This window comes from Pteronotus mesoamericanus, unplaced genomic scaffold (genome assembly GCF_021234165.1).
Source record: "Pteronotus mesoamericanus isolate MK-2021 breed Mesoamerican mustached bat unplaced genomic scaffold, CSHL_Meso_final contig_75, whole genome shotgun sequence".
In the NCBI taxonomy this organism is placed as follows: Eukaryota; Metazoa; Chordata; class Mammalia; order Chiroptera; family Mormoopidae; genus Pteronotus; species Pteronotus mesoamericanus.
The window spans coordinates 5,771,671-5,798,960 of NW_026555249.1; the positions used below are offsets into that span (position 1 = coordinate 5,771,671).

The following is a 27,290-nucleotide window of genomic DNA, read 5'->3' on the forward strand; positions in this document are numbered from 1 at the left end:
GCGTACCCTCTAACGCTTCCGCCGGCGCCGGCGCCGGCGCCGGCCGCGGAGTCTGCGCAGTGGCGCGCTCCCCGACCCCGCCTCCCGGAGTGGAGGTACCAGTCGTCTGCCGAGTTCCGTCCTCTTCGGCTTCCAAAACTGAAATTAACCACCGGCTTGACCTTGAGAGTTCTCGAGCCTGTCACCATCTTAGGACGCTTTTACTCTCACCTTTCTGATGCCAGCTGCTGTGCCATCGAGTCCCTACATCTGTCCGTTCTTGGAGAAATAAACAGTGCATAAATATTTAAGTACGGTGCTATTTTCATCCGTAGTCTGCAGATTGCCCCTACTTATTAGCCACTGAAGAGTTCATGTACAAAGAGCTTGAGATCCCTTCTAGATGCACTCGATTTTGAGTTATAGGCCTTGTGGGTTATATGCCTTTAAGGAAAAAAAGCTCAGGCTACATTAAGGAATATGTGCAATGTGTAATAGCAGAACAACATCAGAACTGGCGGTGCTCGTTAGACCCAAATGAGAGAGCTTTAAAAATATTTTTGATTTGTCACCTGCCATTTCTGTGGATAATTACAGGTCCCAATTTTTAATTTTAATGCACAATCTTACTTTCTTTTCTTTTCTTTTTTTCTTTTTTTGGGTAAGTACAATAAAATAAGTCATTGCAAATAGCCCTACTACTTTTACAAATCATTTTCTCATCTCTGTATGGCCTTTGTGCAGGTGACCTGACCATTTTTGACTCTTCTGGAATTTTAATAAAACCAGAAGTGGGTGCCACAGCAATCTATCCTAGTCCTTTGATAAATACGGGTTTATATAAAATGTCTGAAAGAAGTCCAGCCATTGTTAATATAATGAGAACGGTTTCCGCTTCATGAATGTAAACCGGCAACCAAGGAGAGTGGACTGGAATTCGCATGCTGAACAGTGATGACTTCATGGTATTTATTCAGTGGGGGTGGTAGACGCTGTTGAGTGAGTATGTGTACTGTGTGGCCGTAGTCTCATTCAAAATAACTGAGCAAGTAAAGCAACAACTCTGCATCGGATTTTGCGTTAAGCTTGAACATTCCTCTGTGAAACTACTGGGATGATACTGAGGGCGGCAGCAGTGGCCAACTGATGATTGGCAGCTTCTCACGACCATGCCTGCTCAGGCATCACATCTCAGGAAACATCAGGTCACCCTGGTGACTCAGCCCCCCGACATCCCAGATTTGGTGCCCTGCGACTTCTGGCTTTTCCCAAAACTAAAATCACCTTTGAAAGGGAAGAGATTTCAGACTGTTGATGAGGTTCAGCTGATGGCAATAGGGAGAACTGTGTAAGGTCTCAAGGTACCTACTTTGAAGGGGTCTGAGGAGGCATTATTGTCCTATGTACAAGTTTCTTGTATCTTCTTCGAAAATGTATTTTTCATAGCACGTGGCTGGATACTTTCTGGACGGACGTCATACACTGAGGCAGGTGATCAAAGTGGTCTCCCCATTTCTACTCTTTCCTGTTAGGCTTTCACTTGAATACAAAATAACTCATTGGAAGGATGTCAGGTGGCTCATGAAATTTCCTGAGAAAGCTGAATTCAGCAGTTGGTAGGACTTGGCAGCTAGAGTCATATTCAAGGTCGTAGAATGAAAGTCTAGGTGTGGTACAGGTCTGCACACCTCCGCCCTGTTGCGGTTTGCACCAGCCTGAGTCTAGGTCAGCAGGGTAGAGGCACTAACTCAAAAGGGCTTCCTGTTGACCCGTAACGTGGGACCATGCAATTCAAATGGCTGTGGTGGATTGAAACACATCAAATATGTGAAAAATCACTGAGTTAATAATAATGCCTTGTAAAATACCATATTACTAACCTTTGGAGGTTGCTAGGGTACCAACTCCTTCTATATAAAAATTGGTAAATAAAAGTGAAAAAAATCAGGCATTTATCTTGTCTTCCATGTAAACAGTATTCCAGGATAATCAAATAGTTAGTGAAAGAATGTCTTTCTTTTAAAATGTCACTATATTGCAACTGCCAATGAAATAGTTCATTTAAGATATAATCATCAATGGCTGCTAATAACATTAGGCAAAAAGCTAATGAGGGAATTTTATAATATATGGATCTGACTGAAATACCCTGAACTCATCGATCAATTTAATATCAAGGAAAGAGACAATAAGATATTACGGGCCTACTAGTATGATGCAATAGATACTACCCCTCATAAGTTTTCCTGCAAAAAGATTGAGCATAAATTAAATCAGGCAATCATCTGTTCATGGTAAATGCGGAAGACAGAGAAGGATGATGCAGGGGATAGAAAAAAATGCCATATAAAACCAGCAGGTATAAACAGCAAAATCCAGAGTGTTGCAAAGAAAATGATAATTAATTAATTAATTGAGAAATCATTGCAGATTTCAAGGCTCGGATATATCAAATGTGATATATAAATCTTACTTTAAATCATGATTTAAACAAACATACCCTAAAAAGACATTCATGTGACAGATGGGAATTTTTTAAAACACTAACTAGAAATTAGATGATAGCAAGCAATCATTATTGTCTTCTTGTGGTTATAATTTTTTTTAAGTCTCGTTTCTCTGAGATACACACTGAAGTGTTTCCAGGCCTTTAAAGCTGGTCAGGGACCTTCTCACATCTGGCCAACGAGATTCTGGAATCGCCGCGGAGCGGTGCTCTCCTTCTCCGCTTGCTGAGCGGGAACGTCTGTGCCTGGTTTCCTTTCCCTGTCCCACCACTGTGCTGAGTGGGTGGCTTGGAAGGCAACCTCTTGTCTCTTTCACTGCACAGATCAACAGATCAAGAGGAACTGTACCCAAGGAGCTGAACTGAAGAACTACGTTCAAAAAGCCTGACCCGCATTTGGCCCTGAAGGATATGTGGGATTCTGGACTTTGAGCTGATGCCATAATGGGACGACACCTCGGAGGACTTTGCAGGAGAGCGAATGTATTCTGCATGTGGGAAAGTGAGAAAACTCACTTCTGTGTGCTTCTCTTTTACTTTCACACTACTACCACACTCAGAACACTTCTGACTCCAGATGTGTGGGTTCTTTTCCGTCCCCCACACCAGCAATCCTCTGTGGCACCAGTGGGGTGTCCTACAATACAATTCAATTCTGACACTAACTGGAGGCAGCATAGACCCCACAGATTAAGGACGCAGCCTCATGAGACTGCCCCTCACTTAGACGCCGAAAGGAAGTTGTAGGTCCCCAGGGTACCCACGACTTCTGTCTGACTTAGCTAAAAAGTGGAGATTCCCATGACCCCCTACTTGGATTCAGTTACTTCCTAGAACAGCTCACAGAATTCAGGGAAACAAATACGTTAACCAATTTATTGTAGAATAAAGGATATAATAAAGGGTATTGATGAATAGCCAAAGAAATATATATGGTGAGGTCCAGGTGGGTTCCAAGCATAGGAGCTTCTGTCCCCATGTAGTTGTGGTATGACATCTTCTCAGCATGTGGATGTCTTCATAAACTCAGAAGTTCTCTAAATCGCATACTTTGGGGTTTTTTATTGAGCCTTCATGATGCAGGCATGATCAATCATTAACTCCATTTCCAGCTCCTCTTCCCTCACTGGAAGATGGAAGTGTAGGACTGAAAATTCCAAGCTTCTAATCACGATTTGGTCCCCACTGGGAGACCACCAAGAGTTACCTCATTTAAAAAAAAAAAAAAAAAAAAGTACAGTCACCAAGAAATCCCAAGTGATTTAAGACCTCTGTGTCAGGAACCAGGGCAAAAGACCAAATATTAAAACAAAAGATGCTTCTAATGTTCTTAATGCTTAGAAAATCACAAGAGTTTTAGGAACTAGAGTCAAAGATTAATGTTAGAAGATTCTTCTACCATCCCTATTTAAAATGGTTTGAGGAGCTTTGCATCAAGAACCCATATTATTTGGGATAGAGATCAAATTACTTATAATGGAAAAAAAACTGGAAACAGCAAAAATATTTCCCAAAATGGAAAAGGTTAAGTAAATTAACCCTTAATAACATTTGAGAATGTTCTTAATATGTTAAGGCAAACCATAGCAAGAAACAAAAATATATAAAAAGTGTAATGTCAAATGATTTGTTCTATTACTATGTTCCTGAAAATAAAAAAAAATGATAAAGATATGCAAGAAAAGACTGACATATACATTCAAAATGCTAATACTAAGTTTGGTGAGATGATTCATTTTTATACTAAATGTTTTTATGTATTTTATAAAATTCCTACAGTATTTTTTTTAAATCAGAACAGAACAATATTTTGAAAAGTAACACTCTAAACGTGATAGAGCATGAAATTGTCTCTAGCCATAAAATACTGCCTCTTCCACAGCCCTCTCCTGCTCTGAGCTGGGTATTGTATTGTCTCCCTCTCCTGTGAACCCCCAACCCTTTGCCTTCTGTGGCTATTAAAACATTCTTCTTTACATTATGCCATCTCTACACTTAGCCTCTCTTATCTATCTATCTTCCTCCATTGGGTTTGTTCAAAAACAACCTTTGAGACCAAAAGTTTTCCTGAAAGATAGGCTTTATTGAGCTATACGCTGGAGAGGAAAAAAAGGAGAAGGTCGTGGGATGTACATTCTAAACCACCAGCAGCAGGGCTAGATGGAGAAGGTGAACATGTCCACTGTCCTACGGTTGGCAGAGCTCTTTTATATGGTGTGTTTGGGAGAGAAAGATTTAAGTGGCTTTGAAAAGATTTATGTGGCTATAAAAAAGATTTATAGATAAGGGGGTTGGGGAAAGGTGAATAAAAGAAAGTTCTGGGATAGGTGAATAGTCTGTAAGGAAGAAGTATTTGATGCTTCTGTGCTGGTTGCGGGCAAGTATTTCATGCTTCTGTGTTGGTTGTGGGCATGTGTAAGCAAGAAGCTGTGGAGGACAGCTATTCTTTCCAGATAGTGGCTTGGAAGTTTATTCAGTTTCAACACCCACTCAGGAATGCTATGGGTCTTTTGTTGGTTTCAGGACCTGACTGTTTACTGGTGAGCTCCTGCCTCTTCCTCCCACCCTCCAGCCTACTGTAATGCAATTTTGGGCATTTCAGAATTTTTCTCTTGTTGGGTTAAAACTCATGGAAGGTAAGTATTGCACTTTAAATGTTGAGTAGCTTCTGCAACAAATAGCACATTATCTTTGCACAAAACAGATGTTTTATCATTTCTAGCCATGCCCTTTGCAGTTCACGTTTAATTATTTTATCCTCTCCCTGAATATTTTTGACTTCAGCTTTTGTTCACAATTTGCTCAGCGAAATTCCTTTAATATAATCTCTTTGTTGTTCAAAGTTCAAATGCAACTCTTTCTACACTGGAAACTCATTCAACCTGATCATTTTGTGGAGCAGCTCTGCACTTACAGGATGCATCTCTGGAGCAAGCAGAAACCCACAGGCTTCATTTACGGAGTTTGCCTTCCCTTGGGTTTTAGAATTTAAAAGTTGGTTGCTTAGCTGATACCTTTAGATCTCCCGTGACCCCTACCTACTACTTCCTAGACTTTCAAATCAAATTCTGGTGATGTGTCACATGTGAAACATTGATAATTATCTTGGCCTTTTCCCACCTTCCTTACTAATTAGTCTTCACCACACCCGGGACTCATCTGCAAGCCCCAAGTGCTTTCTACCAGCTGAAACCAAATCTTGGTGAAAACTGGAATTTAGGCATTAACACATAAAGACTTCGGCCTGTGATGAGGAACACTTCCCCTTCAACACACACAGAGCTCATTAAGGGTCCTCTAAACATCAATGTCTTCAAAACTCAGGTTGAAGTTATAACATAAAATAACTGAAAAGTGGAGTTTAGGAGACAAGTGACGCTGCTCTGTACCCACATAATTGATTGTATGATTTCGCATCATCTGCATGAAAATATTTTAACGTTGTGTTAACAAATCATAGTGACTTTCAATTCTATGACTGTTCAACTTTATTAAGAACATTATGAAACAGTACATGTAACAAAGATGTGTTTATTTTTCACATAATGTTTGTTACATTTTTCTTGCCTCAATCTGACCTAAATCCAGGCCAATATCTTCCTCAAGGCACTTTAGTTGCAGTGTATGTTCTTTAGATATGGAATTCTTTTGGACAGCATGCAACATCCAAATATCTATTGCCAATGCACCTTTACAGAATATTTAGGATATTTGGTAATAGTAAACTTCAACCCCATGACCCCACTGCTCTGGAGGAAGGGGTGACGGGCAGGGGACATAATACAAAATCACAAAAATATTACCAGTCAAGCACATTATAGCTAATATCTGTTCACTTTTAAATAGCAGTGTATGTAGATTCAGGAAGAGTTCGAAAATATTTGCAAATGAAAAGGGTCAAAGGCTGAATTGAGCATGAAACACACTGTTAGCTAATAGGGCAGCCATAATTGATTTTCTCTGCCTCCAGCTGATGAATACAAGTAAACCCACAGTTTAAAAGCCTCTGTGGGAATTCAAATTATAACTGAAAATAAATTAAGAGCTCATTATTTCTAAGGGACTTCATATATGATATTTGTCAGATAGACAACTCTCTATCAGTGCATTTTAAATGTGATTCAACATCAAGGTAATCACATACTTCAGTGATGCTTTGTTTTAAATAAACCAATTTTAGGTACTATCTTTGGGTATTCAGACTGTATCTGTGGTACATTCTCATGAATATTACTTTGGTGACTAATTTAATACTTGAAGAATAGATTTTTGGGGGGAGGGATAAGTAAATGTCAAGTGGCACAGCTGCTCTGTGAATATTGGTTAAATACAGTAATCGAAAATGTCATATCATTTTTATTTAAAAAGGTTAAGAGATTTTTATTGTACATCTTCTAAGTGGAATTCCCTTAGGTTTTGTATCTGTTAGTTTGGCTGTATATAACTGAGTGTACAGCTTCTTCAACATGACCTGTCAGCATGTGTAAAGTTTATTAGGGTAATTTCTAAATTGAGAAAAAGAAGGTGACGATATCCATACGATGTGGACCTGAACTCACCTCAGCTGGCTCTGCAGGTCAGCGTCACCAAAGATCTATTGTACTCTAAGAAACGTAAGGGAAGAGAATCAGTCTCATCAACTAGATCTGGTCAGCCCAATTCTGGATTATGAGAAAATTCTAATACAAACTATTAGAAGCTAGGATTTAATGATAGCAGTATCCTTATTGAAAAAGTATGAGTCCATTATCTCTGGGCACTGTGAATATTTGTGCTATCTAAAAGCTATCAGGAATACCTAAAAAGAAAAAAATCTATACTTTATTCATGAATATTGACCCACTGGATCAAAGTGTAACTTCCCAGTCTAGGCTTTACAAATGTTTCTCGTACTTTGATCCCAGCAGTGGCCGTGTTCTTGCCCAGCGCCGCCATGATCACTGCATCCTGTTTGCTGCAGTTATAATGATGAACCCAAATCCTCGAGGGTTCCTGAAAGCTGCTATTCAGTTAGAAACAGAGCGACCAAAGCTCTTTGCAAATGACTTCTCTGATGGGAACAATTATTTCCAACCTGTATCAAGAGGGGAATTCTCTTTTAGGTGCCTAGGGAAGAGTGATAAAAGTGGTAAGTATATTAGTCAAGGTCACTTGAGAAAACTGTTTTGTGTTTTTGTCTTCTGAGCCCCTGAGTCATCCCACACTATTGCTGTATCTGTAGCATGATTAGCAATGTAACCAATAATTTATAAAAAAAAAAAAAAAAAACAATATGTAGAGCCATCAACTCTAATTTTCCTCAGATTATAAAAATACCAGTTCACCTACAATTCTTCCCCAAAGTGGAGCTGGTCTATTCATGTATTTACTTAGTTTCAAAAAGCAGGAAGCCCGCAAAAGTAGAGAAGCGTTGGTGGTCCCCATGAAGAGCGCCGTTGCCCATTCTCAGCCAAACCTCATCTCCTTTGGCCAACTTCAGCACTGCATGGTTGCTGGACGTATCCGATTTCCCCTTTGTTTCATAGCTGGAGAGAAAATAAAAAAGGTACCAACTACTTAGTTTTGCAGTGGACAGCCTGCTCTTTACCAAAATCTGTCCTTCTCTCTCAGTTCTCATGCATTACATATAGTCCTGTGATTGAGATCCTTAAATGATGTGTGAACAGAAATGAAATGTGCCACTTACATAACAATTGACCAGTGCAACCCTCTAAACACCCCCCTTGATCATTTCTCATTATAATTGTGTGTAATGCTAATGACAATGACCAGAATGACCATAGAAGTTACACGTTGAAGCCTGAGTTCTTGAAGACTGTGTAGAAGAAAGCTCTCTGTTGTCCACCACAACTGGAACAAACAGGAAATTCTACTATGTTCAAGTCTATACACTGGGCCAATGTTACAGCAGGTTAGTCTACCCTAACTAATTTAGAATCTGGTACTAAAGAGGCTGCTGCCATGTCCCAAAGTAAAATACAGATACCCCTCAATTTATGATGAGATTATGTCCTAATAAACCCATGGTAAGTTGAAATATCCTAAGGTGAAGATGTACTTACTATCCCTAACCTACTGAACATCATAGCTTAGCCAAGCTAATTTTAAACCCATTCAGAACAGTTACATTAGCTTACAGTCGGACAAATCGTCTAACACCGTGAATGCACTGTAGAGTATCAGTTATTTACCCTCGTGATTATGTGACTGGCTGGGAGCTGTGGCTCCTGCTGCGGCCTGGCATCACGAAATTCAAAGTATGGTTTCTACTGAATGAATATTGCTTCTGCACATTTGTGAAGCAGAAAAATTGTAAGTTGAACCCTCAGAGGTCAGCGACCGTATGTAGGTCGCATTGACTCATGGTCAGGCAGAGAGCAGTGAAGAAAACAAACCCTATGGACTTGAAACTGGACATCCACGTTATGCTGCGGCAAAACATTTGAGAAAACATGTGATAATTTGGAAGACAGACCTAATGCCTACAAGCTTACCCTCTAATAAAGGAAGTGATTGAAAAGCTAAAATACTCTTTTCTTCATTTAGAAAGTTGTTTCTAACATAGGTGAGATCAGACAGGAACTGACGTGTTGGAAGCAGAGGAAGCAGAATGTTGGGGCCTAATAGAGATGAAAAGCCAAGTGCTTTTATACCAGAAAGAACAGAGATACAGTTGATGTTGGCCTATTAAGACTTCCTGTTCAGTCTAATAGACACAGCCTGTGACACAACCTGGTGGATTAACCATAGTGCCTTTCTAGGACAGTCTCTTTAATAAACAGTGTAGGGGAAACTGGACAGCTGCATGCAAAAGAATGAAACTGGGCCACTATTTTATACCCTATACGAAAGTGAACTCAAAATGAATGAACGACTTGAATGTATGACCTGAAACCATAACAGTAGAAGAAAACATAGGTGGTGAGCTCCTTGACACCAGTCTTAGTTATCATTTTTGGAATTTCAAACGAAAAGCAAAGGTAACAAAAGCAAAAGTAAATAAGTGGGACGACACCAAACTAAAGAGCTTCTGTACAGCCAAGGAAAACATCAACAAATGAAAAGACATCCTACTGAGTGGGAAAAATATCTGCAAATCATATACCTGATAAAGGGTTAACATTCAAAATATAGTTTAAAAACTTATCCTACTTAAAAGCAAAAAAAAACAAAAAAAAACAAAACAAAAAAACCAAACAAACCCCAAATAATCTGATTAAAATTGGAAAGAGGATCGGAACAAACATTTTTCTAAAAAGGACACACAGATGGTCAAGGGGTACATGGAAAGGTATTCAACTTCATTAATTATCAGATAAGTGAAAATCAAAACCACAATGAGGTATTACCCCATACCAATTATCAAAATCAAAAAACAAGATTATTATCTTTATTATCAGAAGACAAGAAATTACAAATGTTGGCAAAGATGAGAAGAAAAGAGAACCCTAGTGTATTGTTGGAAGGAATGTAAATTGCTGCAGCCAACATGGAAAACAGTATAGAGGTTCCTCAAAAAAGTAAAAATAGAGCTAACAAAGGATCCAGCAATTCTATTCTGGATATTTATCCAAAGAACGTGAAAACATTAACTTCAAAAGATATATGTACCCCCATGTTCATTGCAGCATTACAAAACATGGAAACAACCTAAGTGACCATCAATGGATGAATGAGTAAGAAAATATGGTGTCTATATAAACAATGGAATATTATTCAGCTATATAAAATGAAATCTTGCCATTTATGACAATAGGGATCAATTAGGGATCAACTGTGAGGGAATCAAACTAAGTGAAATAAGTCAGACAAAGGAAGACAAATACCATATGAATTTACACATGGAATCAAAATGAAATAAAAATCTTATACAAAGAACAGATTGGTAGTTGCCAGAGGCAGGGTGAGGAGGACAAAAACATGGTTAAAGGAATCAAAGGTACAAACCTCCATTTATAAAATAAATGGGTCATGAGGATACAATCTATGACATGGCAACTATAGTTAATAATATTGTGGTGCATATTTGAAAGTTGCTACATGAGTAAATCTTAAAAGTTCCTATCACAAGAAAAAGTTATTTTACTATATATGATAGATATTAACTAGACTTATTGTGGTGATCATTTTGTAGTAGATACAAATATTGAACCATTATGTTGTGCTTCTGAAATGAATATAATGTTGTTTGTCAATTATACCTTAATAAAAAAAGGTTTTAGAAAATTGCTGTTCTACCAAAATGTATTATTTTTGAAAGACTTCTGGGAGCCACCATTACATTGAGAGAAAAAGACATGAAGACAAGAAATCAAGGGAATAACAGGCTGAAAAACAATCTGCCAAGAAAATAACATTGGATGTGGTTTAACAACGCATATAACTGACTGGTAGCAAATAATTCAAAATTCTGGTTAGTTTCTGAGAAAATGGTATTACCCACCCCCCCCCAAAAAAAACAACCCTGATCTAAAAAGAGCTCAGGATGTTCAACTAAATCCTCTTGGCCTTCAAATTTGTACCAGCAGAAAGTGGGCTGTGAAAGACCCCAAAGAGAACTTACGTTTTTACATGTAGCCACAGAGACAAATAAACAAGGAAGACCCGCCCAGACAACAGGATCAGGGGCCAAAAAGAAAAACAGCCTAGAAACTGACTTGAAGAAAAGGATCCCTCACCCTGAGATTCTGGACTTTGGGCTGCATGTGTTAACCGCAGTTCAGGGTACTTCTGGGGAGAGAGATGGGGAGGCATGTAGCTAAAAGTAGGAAGAGGGTTCAGCAGATACTTGGTAGCCCAGGGGGCAGAGAAGGCTAGCTGTTCACCAGACTTCATGGCCCCTCTTCCATAGGAGCCACTCTACATTTCCTCGCTGTCCTTGGTTGGGTGAAGGTGAGTGGAGAACAATGTGGCAAAGTGCTCCGAATAGAATGCCTGATGCATAACACTTTCAACAAGCCTGTTGCTCTTTCCTCCTTCTGATTGTGGCAAAGACAATGGCCAGAGAGAATTTGGAAGTCAGTTTTACAGAAGGCAGAACCGCTTTCACCAGGCTGCATTTTCAAAAACCAGGCAGAGCCCCACCTCCTGCCTCCCAACCTCCACACAATTCCTTCCCCCTCCCTCTCTGCCTCATACCTTCCCCCAACCTGGAACCGGTGAAGAAAATGGCGTTCCTGAGCGTTGCAGCCACTATCTTCTGGATCCCAATGTTGCAGCGTCTTCATCTACCAGACTCATCCCTTTCTCTGTTGGCATTTCACACATAGTGCCCTCCCCCACTCCCCACCACTGGAGGCCAGGCTCCAGAAGAAAACATGGCAATCCTCACAAGTCATTAAAATAACATTGAATGAGAATAGCCCCAAAGTCTTTTATAGATAATTCACCACCAATTTACTTTTGGGGAAGATGCTGCCTCTCTGCCTCTCTCCCACATCCTAAGCTTACAGCAGAGCAGGTTGAACTATTTCTTTTTAAAACATTTTTTCAAAGGAGGCCTAGTGCCAGGTTGCTAGGATATGTGTCAGAGCAGAAGCGCAGCTGAAAGAGAAGAACCTGCTCCCAGCTCTCAGGCCGCCTGCCCGCAGGGCTGGTACAGAAAGCTGTCAGTGGGGCTCAACTCTGAGCAACGGGCCTGGGGGAGCAGAAAGGCAGAAGGATGAGGGAGAAGGAAAGAGATCATGAGTTAAGAAAAGAATACAAATTACTAGTTATGGGGAGTGTTGCTAGTTCAAGGCCTCTTAACTTGTTTATGCCCACATCAGGTTTATTTCTTCCCAGTGGTGTCTTCCCGGCCATATATTGGTGTATGGGGGCTCTCAGGGATGACATGGTCCGCTTCAGGCTCTGTGGATTCCTCTGCAGTCCCCTGGCATCGGCCATCCTTTGAGCAAACATGGTGGCGTGGATGTTACCTATGATAGAAAAGGCCACCCACCTGTACATGCTGAAGACTGTATTTCCGTTGTGCATGAGGTACACGTACACTTCCTCAACATCCTCGTGCTTCATCATGCTGAAGGTGAAGAAATACACACCTGAAAAAGAGAGGTAGTTATTCACATTTACATCACTATATGGTGCATTGAGGACTGTGAGATAGCAGGAGGTAAGCCACATTGTGGAGGATGGTGAAGGCTGACGTCAAAGCTCAGGTTAAGTGCTGGCAAAGCCACGCTTGACCGCTTGCATCTGACAGCAGCTGACGGCAGCCAGAACCCGTCGGGGTGGAGAAGGAGATAGATAACCGCAAGCTTCTGCTGAATGCGACTGTAACTTTTGCGGAAGAAATATTTTATCATTTAGATAGCTTGGGAATGGAACAATCTTTGCGCGCAGCATTTTCTTAAGTCTGCAAAACCTCCTTGAGGTCTATGTAACCAGCTCTAAAAAATAAATGCGGTAAACAGGTTCAGGGTCATTGTCTCTCCATCCAAGGACAATGCCCCACCTGGTCCCTGCTTTTCCTTAAACTGTGTTGTGCTGTGTCTTTCTTAATCTGCTGTCGCCCCCACTTAGGGACCGCCACTCCTTGCCAGCACCACATGACTTCACACCTCTTTTGTTGATAATCTGTGTGTATGTAGGTTCTTCTTGGCTCTTATTTGTATGAGTGACTCTTTGTCCACTCTCACCTTCAAACTGCTTTAAATTGTTTTGACACAATATTGAAAATGTGTGTGTGTGTGTGTGTGTGTGTGTGTGTGTGTACAGGGGTTAGTATAAAAACATACACAAACATCACAGTAGCAATGATCACATCTATTACCCAGATCTTGGTTTCTAAAGACTACTCTCCAATTAAAGGGAAAGGGCTCCTCGGAAAAGTGGGTATTTCCAAAGCTGGGACAGGGGAAAGTGCAAGACAAGCCCGAAGCAGCTTTGGTGCTAGTAAGGAAATTGTGGGGGCTGATCAATGGCTCTCAAAGATGCGCATGTCCTAACCTCCCCAGCATCTGTAACTGTTACTTTATGTGGCAAAAAGGACTTTGCAAGTATTATTAAGTTCAGCTCTTGAGATGGGGAGATTATCCTGGATTATCCCGGCTCCAAGGGAATCACACTGTCCCAATAAGAGAGCCAAAAAAGTCAGAACCTGTGAGGGGAAGGTGGCGTGACAATGGAAGCAGAGATTAAAGTGATTTGACCAAGGGACACGGGATACTGGCCGCCTCAACACACTGGAATAGGCACGTCCCTGGAGTTTCAAGAACCAGCACTTTCTATACATTGAGTTTAGCCCATTTGGACTGGTTTTGGACTCCTGACCTCCAGAGTTGTAAAAGAATAATTTTATGTTTTAAGCTCCTTAGTTTGCAATTTGTTACAATAACAATGGGAAATGAATACAAAAGTGCTTACATTTTTTTTAATGTTTAAAGATTTTTTAAAGGATCAGACCATCCTTGGGATGGTGGCAAGGAGAGAATAGTGTTATGACACATTTAACCTGTGGGAATCATGATCTAAGAACTTTCAAAGTCCAAGATAACTATGCTCTCTTAGGGGTTGTTTGATTCCGTTCAAATCAGAGATAGTAATCTTAGTAATCATGGCCATTACTTTTTACAGTGTTTTTGTCTTTTCAGATTCTAATTTATTTACTTTGAAATTCAACAGAAATCTATATATGAGCTGCTTGTTTTAACCAGAATTGAAAACAATTCTCAATTTCTTTAATGTCTTCCATTCCTTGTTCCCTCTCCCCTTTCTTTCTTCCTTTCCTCTTTCCTCTTTCATGTCTTTCCTCCTGCCCTTCCCTTCCTTCCTTCCTTCCTTCCTTCCTTCCTTCCTTCCTTCCTTCCTTCCTTCCTTCCACCGTCCTCCAACTCTTTGACTTCCTTTCTTCCTTCTTGATTGCTAGATTGATTCATTCAGCCATTCACTTGTTTTTACATCTCACCTGATACAGGGGCCCCAAATCTACCAGTCATGACATCAAAGAAGTTTCCGATGTTGGTCTCCACACTGCTGAAGATAATGCCGCTATTCTGATTGGTGAAGTGTGTTGCCAGAGAAGCCATGAATGCAATCTAAGGAAAGAGCTGGGGGTTAATTAATAGGCCCTTTATTTTAAAGAAGTAAAGTTTTTATACACGAGTTTATTTCAACAATATTTGTAATAGCAAGATGGGAAATCACTTAAACATTAACCTATGAAGAACGAATTAAATAAATCATGGTAATTTCTAACATTTTTATGCTATGGAGCCATTAAAATGATCACATATAACAGTTCTTCTGATCATGTGTTTCAAGGAACGTTAGACTTTAAACACTCTTAGAAATGTTAAAATTCTAATATCAAACCATATTGGGAAAATTTGGGTGAAATCTTAAATGCACATCAGCATATCCAGAATCTGAGAAGCCTTTAGCCAGGGTATTAGCACTCACAGGTTTGGGGTTAGAGTTTCCAACTTTGAGAATGTTTATCATCCATCTTATCAGGTACTTTTAACCTGGCCAAGTGGCATCTGTCTCCTTTTCTTTGTAAATTTATAGTGGCACATGGCTCCCAGGTTGCTAAAATTATTAAGCAATAGTCATTAAAAAATTACAAAACCACAAAAGCAATTAGAGTAGCACAAAGGACCTCTAGTTTACAAGGCTGCGGGACATGGTGGAGTTCATCCGTGGTCACACAACCACTGTCTGTGCCCAAACGAAAGGCAAGGTTTTCCCCCACTGGTCTTTCAAAGAGTTGCTTTATATTCTAGTTCTTTAAAAATCTCTCATATTTCAGTGCATTCCCTCAAATTACTTTATTTTAACCGCAGTGTACTGTTTCAGAAAGACAGCAGCTGGAAACAACTTTAACAAAAAAATGCTAATTTTCAATGTTCATAGGAATCCCTTGGAAGAATTGATTTTAAAAATATTAGCCAAAAACAATTCAGATGTAATAATTTTCTTGGTAATCTAACTTCATATTTTCAAGTTTTAGATGTTACTGGCAGCAAAAAAAATTTCAAGATCATTTAAAAAAGAAATAAAAAAATAGACAAACTGGTGCTGGTCCACTTACAGCCCCATAAATAAATTTTTAAAACTTTAAGATGAAATAAATATGACCTGGTTTGGAAATCTATGGGTAGATAACAAAAGAAAATGTCTCTAGTGATAAAGAAGATACTGATGAGAAATATTTACATAAAAATTGTGCCATAAAAATCTGAGTTGTAGAAAGCAATATTTGTACCCTAACATGTGATTTAAATATGTAAGTGTAAAGAAGTTAAAAAATAAATGGGATGTTCAAATGTCAACTTATAATATTTTATGGATCCAGAAGTTTACATATTCAAATTGCCAAAAACCTTTCTGTTTAGCATATCTTCAAATTTAGAAAATGGGAAATGAGCTGATATTCAGGGTTGCCTTGTATTTGGTCTGTTGAGGGAGCTGAATTTCGTTCTTCAAAAATTCCTCTTCTCCCTAGGAATGATGGGAAAGCACTCTAAGTGGATCAGACCTTTATGCAAACACCTTGCACTAGGGACTAACGAACTGAGCCTCAGAGTCCTCCGCCCTGATGAGAGCTCCTCAGAGCACCGAGCCTTCCGATTTCCGGCCCCTCGAGATCGGGACAATTTAAAAGTCACCCGGAGACGCGCCGAGGGCGAATTACCTGCAGTTCGGGTGGAATCCCTGGGTAGCCCTTCTCGCCTTTGGGGCCGTGCTGCCCCCGCTCCCCACGTGGACCCAGGTCTCCTTTGTCTCCTTTCTCACCTTTGGCCCCTTCATGACCAGTGGCTCCGTTATTGCCATTGTTTCCATGGTTTCCTTAAACAACCAGACATCATCACATGAGGACTCCCCATCACGCATATCACCTGTTTTTATACTAACACAGACCCAAAATGTACACACTTAATTGTGAAAGGGGACCATTGGAAACAGTCCCAAATGCAGCCATGGAGGTGCCATCAAATTGGATCTCTGTTAAACCGGACACTGAAAACAACCTTAGATACTGTTAGGGCTCCAAAGCCTGTTATTCTCATCAAGTAAGATTTGGGTGAAAAGAAAATTGTGCAGAAGACTGATCATCAAAGCATCATTTATAATAGCAAAGATTAGAAACCACCTCAATGTCCACCAACGCTGGAAGGGCTAAATTTTTTAAAAACTATACAACCAGGAGATGATGTTATATAGTGACAAAAAAAGAATGCTAAACAAAAATACTTAATAATATTAAAAATACTCATTATATTTTTAGATAAAAGATTATAAATCAAAGATAGCATAATACTATGTGTGGATACACACACACACACACACACACACAGTATCATGCATATATGTGTGTGTTATATCCAAGGAGGGGGAAAAGACTAGAACAAACTACATAAAAATATTTACAGTGTTATTTTCTAAATGGATGAATCATGAGTGATTTTGTGTCCTTAAATATACCTTTCTGCCTTTCTGATGTTTTCAGAAAAGGACATGTAAAATCTTTGATAAAAAATTATAATTTTTTATAATTTTGAAAGCAAGATTTGGATAACAATTTCACCACTTCACTTCACTTTGCCACTCTGGGGCAATTCCTATCCCTCTTTTTGTCTTATATTTGTTGAACTTCAGGCCCTTTTGCTGTTTCTCTTGCCTGCTACCTTTGATCAGTTATCACCAGGACTGCAATCCTTCCATATGAACTGTGACTTTGTTTACAGATTACTGAGCAAATGACCAAACTGTTGCAGGTGAGAAACATTAAGCCAAGGCCAGCCTGTCCTGTCACCTCAGATGAGTTTAGACCCGAGGTTTTAGGAGGGTCTGACTGTCTCCTACCTCCAGCCGCTGAACGTCCTGCTGGCTGCCCTCAACAGTGAATGACATTGATTCCAAGCCAGTGATCACAGTTTAGAGCCTAGAGGAGCATTTTCTCCCTTTAAACTTGGTTACATTCAAGAAAGCACTCAAATGTATTTAAAAAATTAAACCTCATTTGATAAAGATTAGTATCAACAAGGTAAAATAAGAAAGAACAATATTGGGGGGGGGGAGCGGGGAGAGGAGGAGAAAAGGGAGATAAACAGTAATGAAAAAAATAAAGAGCCCTGGCTGGTGTGGCTCAGTAGATTGAGCCCAGCCTGTAAATCAAAGGGTCATCGGTTCGATTACCAGTCAGGGCACATGCCTGGGTTGCGAGCTAGGACCCCAGTAAGGGGCAGGGGAGAGGCAACCACACATTGATGTTTCTCTCCCTCTCTTTCTCCTCCCTTCCCCTCTCTAAAAATAAATAAATAAAATCTAAAGAAAGAAAGACAACTTTATAGAACAGAACAAAAAAAGAGGACTTCCATCACATTCCACAGGCCTGGGGCACCACTCAGTAGAGTGGGGATGGCAGAAGAGTTTGGAGGGACCCCAGGAAGCTCCACAGCATTCCCCGTGCCACCACGCATGGTGCAGGAGAGCAAAAATGTCCCCATGAGCCCAAGAGAGGCATAAAAGTCAGCTGAGAGACAGCTGCACAGGACAGACCCTGGGGCCAGGGGAAGGGAACCAGAGCTGGAGAGAGAATCCGAGCGAAGGTGGGCAGCTCAGGGAATGGCACCGTGGAGATGCCTGTAACCCAGACCTGTAAGCCCTCCTCTCCTTCACACCCTTCCTTCATGCATTCCCTGGAAGTGACACAGGGTGTATCGCATGAACCACACTGTGGCAGAAGCGCTGAAACCAGCGTGCGTCCCCATTAAGGTCACGCAGTTCCATACTCCCTGATGCTGAAGGGCCTCCAGCCTATGAACCGAGTGCCCCAGGGCGCCTCCCGCTGTGGGATCCTTCAAGGGGAATAGCCAATGAATGTGACAGAGGTTATGCCGTTCCACCTAAACTGTCTCCATAAACCCAGTCTACGCAACTTCCAACTGTGTCCCGGATTTTCCACGTGTACACTAAATCACACACACCCGTCTCAGATTATTTGGCTTCACCCTGGCTCTCGGTTTGGCACCATCTCTATTAGGCTGGCAATTGCTCCTCTCGCCCGTCCTTACCTGGAATGCCGGGGGGGCCGGGAGGTCCAGGCGGCCCTTGGTAGCCTCGGAAGCCGTAATCTCCATGGCAACACTTGCTGCAGTCTGGGGGCAGTCCACCGGTGGGTGGAGACTTGAAAGAGAGGCAAAGAGAAGCTTCAGGGCAAGGTAAATAAGACCTTTGGATTTCCTCTGACCTTGCTCCCTACCTAAGCATACATCCAAACAACCCCCAACAACATCAGAAAAGAAGGTGTGGGGTGGGGGTGTCAACAGTGAAGGACTCGAGGTAGCTAAGAAGAACCAAAGATCAAAAGGAAAAGGCAACAAGAGAGCCAGCAGAAGAACACATCCCTTGGAAATCCTTTGGAAGGGAATGCCCGTGGGCCTGGGGGGTTGGGGCAGTATGTGTAAGAACTACTTCTCTGCTGGTACTGATGAGAGCAAAGAAGGAAACTCCAGGAATATGGCTTCTTTCCGAACTGCCAGGACTCTTAGATGTAGCTGGATTGAGTTAGATAACCCTCAAATAAGAATGATCAACTTCAAACATGGTGATTAAGACTATATTCATGATAATGGATTGAGCGTTCTTAGACACTCTTCAAGTGTAGCGCTAGCTTTTTAAACAGCCGCAACATATTCAAATTGCCTTAGGACATCAAGGAAGTGAAGTATTCAGCAGTCCAATACATTTGTACGAATTGTCTCATATTAAGTTTGGTTTCATCAAGAAACCACTCAAAAGTATTTTTAAAATATTAAACTCCAGTTAATAAATAGTAACATCAATGGTGGTAAGTCAGGGAAGTTGTTTCTCTATCTTGGAACAACTTCAACTTCCTTTTAATAAATATTAAACACCATGTACTGTTTTATATTCCACTTCAAAAGTTAAATGATTACATTGTTTGAGCAAATATTTAATGAGTACGTAATGGATACTGAATGCATTCCAACATGACACTGAGTTAAATGCTTATTTATTGAAAGATAAATTTCTGAAATTTATGCTTTCACTTCAAGGAGCTAGGCAGAGTTAGAACTGCCTATAAAATTTGGAGTCTCCTTTAAATTGGTAACTTGCCTTTTAATGATATCATACAAAATACTTGTGGAAATGTTCCTAGACACCAACTGTAATTCAATGGTTTCTTGAAAACAGTATATTGTTGGAATGGGATTCATTTTAAAAAGGAAAGGCGGGAGGGAGTGGAGAAAGAAAAGAGAGGGAGAGACGGAGGGAGAAAGAAAGAATGTAAAATCCACATTTTCTCTATCATTAGAAACTTCAGCAGAAAAGACGATGAAGGCTGCACATTGCTGTTCATTTTGACTTCACTTTTTTAAGATCAAAAATGGGCTTGGACCTTTTCCTTACTCTCTCATTCCTTTTTCTGAAAGGTTTCCACCAAGCCATCCAGCAAAACGCAGAATAGTGTCTGTGGCCCTGCAACAGCCCAGAGGCCACATCTTGAATGGTCAGGGGCTACTATTGGGAGCTAACTCTTCGTCTAGTCTTCAGTCTGTGAGACCCAGCTACAGGCAGGCGTGAGAATCTATGAAAACCTGTTGTAAAACTGGTGGAGGAAAAGGAAGTCAGCAAAAGTAATTTGCCTGGAGACAAGGGCTTTCAGACACTTGGGAAGTCAGACGCCACAGCACTGCCCGACCTTCTAGTCCAAAAATGCAATCTGAGATGTATTCCATAATTTCCCAGTATGGTCTTGCAAATGTGGGAAGACAGCTCTTTAAGTTCCAAGAAATCTAGTGCCAATAATGGATTTTAGAGAAGAAGGGAGTGGAAGGAGGTGATGTCCTGAAGTGGAACCATTTGTTTAAGAATGAAATACTGAGACATTAAGAATGTCAGAAAGATCACTAGACTGGAACATGAACTCTCCCCTCAGTTCCATGTGCCTCTAGGGATTTTTTTCCAGCACTAAGATGCAAAGATACTCAAGTCATTCCCAAAGCCTCAAATAATGACTTAGAAAGATTTTGTTTTCAAAGTCTAGTATCTAGACTTGAGAAGTTAAGTCCAGGCGATGGGGGTGCCCAGTACCAGAGCTGACTAGGACTGGGGCGCATGCTGGAGCTGCTTGGGGTTTTTTGAGAGCATAGAGCTGCCACCCAAGTGGGGAGGGACTTCGGGTTACTACTAGGTGGGCCCCTCGTGAGAACTTTCCTGCAACTTTTCACATGTTCCTTCCTCTGGCCTGGCTTTAAAGTGCAGTCAAATGAAACAGCATTTGTGAGTCTTTTGATGGACTCGGAATGAAATGGACAGCATGTGGTAACTAAGACATTTTCTCATAGGTAAGGGAAAATTAGGTAGTCACTGTTTATCATCCTTTAAGTTCATCAATCTTTATCCCAAAAGTAGGTCAAGTGGGAACACCAAGAACATGCAAATGGGCTCTGTGGGAGGAGGAAGGGGTCACTACGGCCAGTTCTGTCTGTTTTGTAGATGGAGGCCTAGGATCAGCCCCTCAGCTCTGCCATTAGTAAGGAACTTCTAGGATAGGGAGTCCATAGCTCCCTGTGTAACCTAAGGAAGAGGGAAGAGATGGAGCACAGGGGAAGTGGGAAAAGAGAGAGACAGGTGTCTGGAACGAGAAGGGGAGACTGATAAAGGTGAATGATGAAGAGCTACAGAGAAGAAAATGCCAGGAAAAGGGAGCCCAGGTCTGCTCACGCCCCCTCTCTGCACACGCTAATCCATCGAAGACCCTGGGGGCAGAGCCACCTTTCTAGAACACAAATCGGATCACCTCACTGCCCTGCGATGAACAAACAAACAAAATACTTGCTGACAAAGTAAGATCTCAGCTCTTTAAGTGGCTAACAACACCCTCCAGCCTGGGGCTACAGTCATCTCACATCCTCGGCCCACAGCTCCGGGGCTCCAGCCTCCTCCCCTCCTCCTGAACTTTCTCAAGGCCATGTTGGACTTTTTTGAAAAAATTTCTTCCAGAAACAGCCATCCTTTTGTCTCATCTTGGAGACCCAGCTCAGCGGCCACCGCCACTCTAACACTCTTTTCCCAACTGCCTTCTGTGCATTGACTTGGTCACATGGTTTTTTCACTGATCATTTCCTGTGCTTCTACTATGTACCACGCTTTAGGATGGACATAAATACACCCAAGCTCTTATCTCTGTTCAGTTCTGCATTGGAATCTGCATTGGAATCTTCAGAACTGAACAGAGATAAGAGCTTGGGTGTATTTATGTCCATCCTAAAGCGTGGTACATAGTAGAAGCGCAGGAAATGATCAGTGAAAGAATGAATGAGGAGAAAGGAAAGTTAAAATAAAAGAAGGGTGGGGTAAGGAGGGAAAGAGGAAGAACAATGGTACCAGTCTAAATTCAATGGGGATCTACATATTCATTGGCAGAAGAGTTGTTTAGAAAAAGCTTAGAATACCAATGACTGAATCTCTTCAGTATCTCTCCTTGGGGGTTTGTTTGGAAATACTTGAGGAAACCATGGAAGTTTGAAAGCCCCCCTTGGCTTCAAAAACAGCCAGAAAGTGACTTCTTGCCCCCCTCATCTGATTTCAGTATGCTAGATGCCGAGGGGAACTAGAGGATGGGGTGGAGAAGAAATTAGTTTGGATTTCAGTGGCCTGCTGTGTGTCCATTGCCAAGAAATAATGACCAATGACAGTCTACATCTGTTTTCCTCTGCTTCTAGGGGCTAACGCCACCACGGCCAGGAACCATCCAGCGAAGCTCTCATCTATTGAAAGTCCAGATCAAGGCTTAGACAAAAATGATAGATCTTCCCCACTATGGAAAACACAATTAGCATCAATCATCCAATCTTTTAGCCAAAAGATTGTCAGATGAAAGGACCAGCTCTAAGAAAAGCTTTCAAAAAAGTGATTGTGTTTAAAGGTCATCATTTCTTCTGCAGCTCCTTAAACGAGCCATTTTTTTCTTGACAAAGCCCCACAGAACTGTGTGGTGAGAAGTCCCAGGTTAGTTCCAGATCTACGAATGATTCTGTGTGTGATCTTGGCATGACCAGATAACCAGTCTCAGCCCCAACTTCTCTATCTGTGGTAGAAGAGGTTTAGATTTCAGCTGCATGTGCTTTTGGGGGGGCTATTTAAATGGATCAAAGCAGTCAATTCTTGAAGTAAAACCAATTTGCTCAAATATCATATAATTCAAGGTATCTCTCCTTGCCCCCTCATCTGATTTCAGCAAGCTTGATACCTACAAGGTAAATCAGAATGTTTCTTCCTTATGTTGTTCACCTAAAAGCAATATAATGTTGTATATCAATTACCTCAATTAAAAATTTTTAAATTATTTTTAAAAAGACATTTAAAAACCCTATTCTTAATGTTTAAAATAAATTGAGATTCACCGATTTGCCATTCACTACACTGAAACTTGAACTCACTCCCATACTACCTTAAAAGAGTTAAAGATTGTTCCCTTATTGCTGAGCTTATACTCTGAGAAATTAGTCACGTCTTCTGTGGTTATCAGGCATTAAATCATACAATAAAGTTTACATTTTAAATATACACAGTCTGTGTTTTAATTCTTTGGTCCTTTTTCAAACAGGCTGGACATAGACATTTAGCCACCTAGAATGCCATAAATCACATCAACAAGCCTGGAAAAATATCACAGTAAACTTTCAAATCAAAGTGAAAAACTCAAAGGGCAGCTCCTCCCTGCTGGGAATGATCAAGGAAGCCCACCTCCCTTACGATCTGCAAATGACAACCCACAGGCCCTTGGCTATCAGCATAGGTCAGCACTCCCTTGTCCATGCAACGGGGGAAACAAACAGTCTAGCAGGGAGCGCAAGGCCCCTGTTGTACTTTTTTATGGGGAGACCCCACAGCCTCTCTCTATCCCAGCCCATCATGCTACCTCTGCTGATTTTCTAACAGAGACCCACAGTCCCCCTCGTAACACAGAGCAACCCAAAAAGAGACCCACAAGCAGCTCAGCAGATTTCTCGAAAGCCTTCATCCCCAGAATTAAAGGTGAAACAAAGAGCAAGGACAGGCAAACTCACGACGCTTTCACAGTAAATCCTTAGAAGAGAACGCTGAGTACCTGGCCCCAGAATGGGGTGATCTGGGCTAGGTCATCTACCTCGGGGTGCGGTAGCTCATCTGGTCTCAGGGGTTTTAGGTCTGTAGAAGTGTTATTATCCACAGTCCCAGTTTTAGCGTGGCTCCGCTCTCTCACTTTCTCCCTCCTGGAACCACTATGGACGGTCTGCTGGTGGCTTTGCACTATTCTCGCCACCACTTTATTAGCTCTTCCGCTCACCTCCATGTATTCATCTTGACACAGGCAAAATGGGAGGAAAAGCAAAGCCAGCAGGTGCCAACAGATCAGCTGCCCCGGCATGATTCTCAACAGAGCCACGGAGCCTCCTGGAGAAGACGGCCGGGGCTCCAGGCGCCGTGGTCGCCTCGGGCCAGTGCCAGGGCTGGAGACGAGAGCCGCAGCCGGCCGGGCGGTTTTATACTTCGGTGGTAATAAAGAAGGCTGCAGGCCTGCCAGAGGGAAAGCAGAACAGCCCATTCATCACTTCCCCACATCACAAGCAAAACGGATTTGTGTGCACAGCTCCCGGTTGCTGGGGTTCGTAAACGTCACACCTTGGCACATTTTTTGTTAAAGTGCAAAGAGAACATATGCATCCAGCTGGAAACAGGGAGCATGTGTCCGGGGGCTCGCTTTTGTGAGGAGACATGGACAGGCTGTGCCTCTGCCCGCTAAGATCCTTCTGGAAAAGACTCCCCTCGGGCTTGCCAGGAAATCCGGGCTCAACTGCATCAATCTGTCCGAAACGGCAGTGGGAGCCCCTTCAGAGCAATGGAGAGAGCTCCTGCACTCTCTGAAAAGCTAATATTTCCCCCTGTGGTCGGCTTAAATAGTAGCTCATTTCCCCTTCCGGACACCAGCAGCAGAAGGCAGTCGGGTGTCCAGAATGCTGAGCTGGATTCGGATGCAGAGCCTCTGGGTTTAGCAAATGATTTCCCTGTCCTAGCAGAAGTATTTCCCCTGAGTTTCCAAAAGCCAAAGTTAAGTCGGAGTTATTAACCAAGTTTCTTATTGTCAGATGAAGCTAGAACAGCCTGCTTTGTGTTCAGAGAAGATCGTCTCTGGCTACTCTTCCTTCTGATGTATTTTTTTTATGGAAATTGAACAAATGGAAAGCACCAAACCAGACACCCTATTCTGTGTACATCAGGAGGGAGAGGATTCTCGTTTCTTTATTTTGCTTGCTACCCTTTTATTAATTTGGCTGAAGAGCAAATGGACATTCCTAATCTCTTTGTGACAATAAATCAAGAGAGTGTATAGAGGTTTGTCATTAAAAACCGCTTCTATCTACCTATTTCATTTAATATTACTCATTCACTCACTAAGCAAGCGGTCACTGGCCCGGCCCCAGGAGGACTGAGGAGACTCTGGGACTTAGAGGGGGTGGATGAATGGCAAGTGTTTGGTGCCGCGTGGACAAGGGGGCACTGTCGGAAAGCCCAAGTTTGGAGATGCCAGTCCTGAGGATGATGTGACAGAGCAGCTGGAGAGAAGGGGGGGTGACAGGGCCCCTCACAGCTGCCCCCTCATTCAGCAGAGGGGCCTGAGAACCCACCACCTCCTGACGCAAGCTGTGTCCCTCCTGCAAGTGCCAGACAGCTGCCTCCAGAGCCCACGTTTATGCATTGGATTTGGTGCTGAGGGTAGAACGAGAGAGCGAGAGGCATTCTGTGAAAGAGAAGCTCTCCCGTGCGCCAGCATAGGGGCCTGGGGAGTCACGCTGATTCGAAGCAGGCAGTTCCCATCGGGTGGGACTCATGACGCCCTGCCAGCCCCCACCACAAGTGTGCCTTCAGCTGTGCGAAATCTCCCCTGTGTTCTGTGCCAGGTGCTCCAGACACATGCCCGTCGGGAGGGCAGCACCTCGAGCTACATGGCGTTCACTCTTAGCGGAGGCAGGAAGGGTAGCACCCCATGCTGTGGACAAACAGGTGGGCGGGTTAGGGGAGCCTGGAACCCAACTTTCAGGGAGACCAGAAACAAGGAATGGCTCTGAAATCTGGGTCACCCGATTCACGAGTTTTCTAGGAGCCATCACCGGCAGCTCCCCCAGCCTGGCCCATCTGGCTGAGAGGCTACACACCAACCTCTCCTGACTTTCAGCTGCACTGAGACTTTTCACTGGTGTTTGCAACGCGTCCATCCATTCTAGTGGTTCTCAATCTTGGCCTCATCATAAAATCAACCAGGGAAATTCTAAATATATCAGTGTTTGGATTCAATCCCAGACCAATCGAGTCAGAATCTCTCGTGGGGCCTGGGCACCAACGACTTTTAAAAATTTCACAGACAGGATTCCAATGTGGAGCCAGGGTTGGAAGTCACTTCCTCATCCTCTCCTTGACTTAACAAGAATAAATACTAACATCTATAATCTTTTGAGCACTGACCATGTGCCAGCAAAGTACTTCTTTGCTTCAGCTCACTGACTTCTCTCAGTAAACCTGTCATCCCCTCTTGCCAGCGAGGAAACAGAGGCTCAGAGAGGTAGAGTGACTTGTCTGGTGTAACCCAGGAGGGAAGGGGTCATCAGGGTTTGCCTCTATCTGCCCCTCTGCCTTCCTCCAGAGAAGCAGGGGAAGACAAATGACAGGCGGACCGCAGACAGAAAGCCTACTCATAGCTCAGGAGGCCTGCTCACTGGAATCTGAGGCCAGAGAGTTACAAGTTGAAGTGTGTCACCCCAAAAGATGTTCAAGTCCTAGCCCCCAGCACCCGTGAGAATGACCTTATTTGGAAATAAAGTCTTTGCAGATGATCGTGTTAAGATGAGGTCATTAGGGTGGGCCCTAACCAGATATGACTGTGTTTTTATAAAGAGGAAAACTTTGGACCCAAGACAGACGCACACACACAGGGAGATTGCCACGTAGAGATGGAAGGAGGGATCAGGGTGATGCCGCTACCAGCCAAGGGACGCCAAAGATTGCCGGCCAACGACCAGAGCCAAGGGGAAGGGCATGAAGCGGGATCCCCCACACAGTCTTCAGGGGATCCAGCTCCGCTGACCTCAGACATCTGGCCTCCGGAGCTACGAGACAATAAATTCCTTTATTTAAGCCACCTGATTCGTGCCACTTTGTTATAGCAGCCTCAGCAAATTAAGACAGAGAGCGTGAAGGGAAGCTTGAAAAAACTACAGCCCAGGAAATGGCAGTCTTAAAAAAAGTAGCCAACTGTTTAAGTTCATGAATGCGGAGTAGCGCACCTGACCCAGAGAAGACTCCCCAGCCTCTCAGTACAGGGCCTTTTCACTTCCTCCAGTACCTTCCCATTAAATGCATTTGAAACCCTGGCTCATAATTAAATCTTACTTGGGGTTGTCATCTTATACACTCTGACAATGTCCTTTGTTCAAAAAAGTGAATTAGTATTGGGTATAATTTCTTGCTTGTGGGCTGAGTATTGAAAACCTCTAGAATCGGGAGTCTCACTTCTGCACCGCGGTCTCTGTCCATGAAAGCCACAGAAGATGCCTGGAGACACCTGTCTGCTGAGATGCACGGAGGCTGCCACAGACTCTGGCTTGTTCAGCCGACCCCACAAGTCCAGACGGGATGTTGGCAGCGCCAGCACCACGCGCAGCAGAGGTGCCTATGAATATGTGCGCTAAGTCAGCCCCGGGATTAGCTCTGACAGCCAGAAGCAAATATTTGTGTAGCTTTACAAAGACAGCTGTTATGAGATGTGTAGGTGCCCTGTGGCCTCCCCGGGGTACTC

General features: G+C 42.4%; 1 protein-coding gene across 3 annotated transcripts; it reads right to left on the reverse strand.

Moving 5' to 3' along the window:
- Positions 1 to 6,751: 6,751 nt before the first annotated feature.
- C1QTNF3 (C1q and TNF related 3) lies at positions 6,752 to 24,058 on the reverse strand. Of its 3 annotated transcripts, XM_054584008.1 has the most exons (7): positions 23,568 to 24,058; positions 18,502 to 18,613; positions 16,119 to 16,273; positions 14,391 to 14,520; positions 12,426 to 12,525; positions 7,855 to 8,010; positions 6,752 to 7,591 (listed from the first exon to the last, which is right to left on the reverse strand). In XM_054584008.1, exons 1-7 carry the CDS (start codon positions 24,042 to 24,044, stop codon positions 7,549 to 7,551), a joined length of 1,173 nt encoding a protein of 390 aa, XP_054439983.1. In that variant the 5' UTR covers positions 24,045 to 24,058; the 3' UTR covers positions 6,752 to 7,548. The 3 variants fall into 3 exon arrangements, with proteins under 3 accessions (XP_054439983.1, XP_054439985.1, XP_054439984.1); XM_054584010.1 differs by lacking the exon at positions 6,752 to 7,591 and having other exon boundaries at positions 7,751 to 8,010; positions 23,787 to 24,058; XM_054584009.1 differs by lacking the exon at positions 6,752 to 7,591 and having other exon boundaries at positions 7,751 to 8,010.
- Positions 24,059 to 27,290: the final 3,232 nt, after the last annotated feature.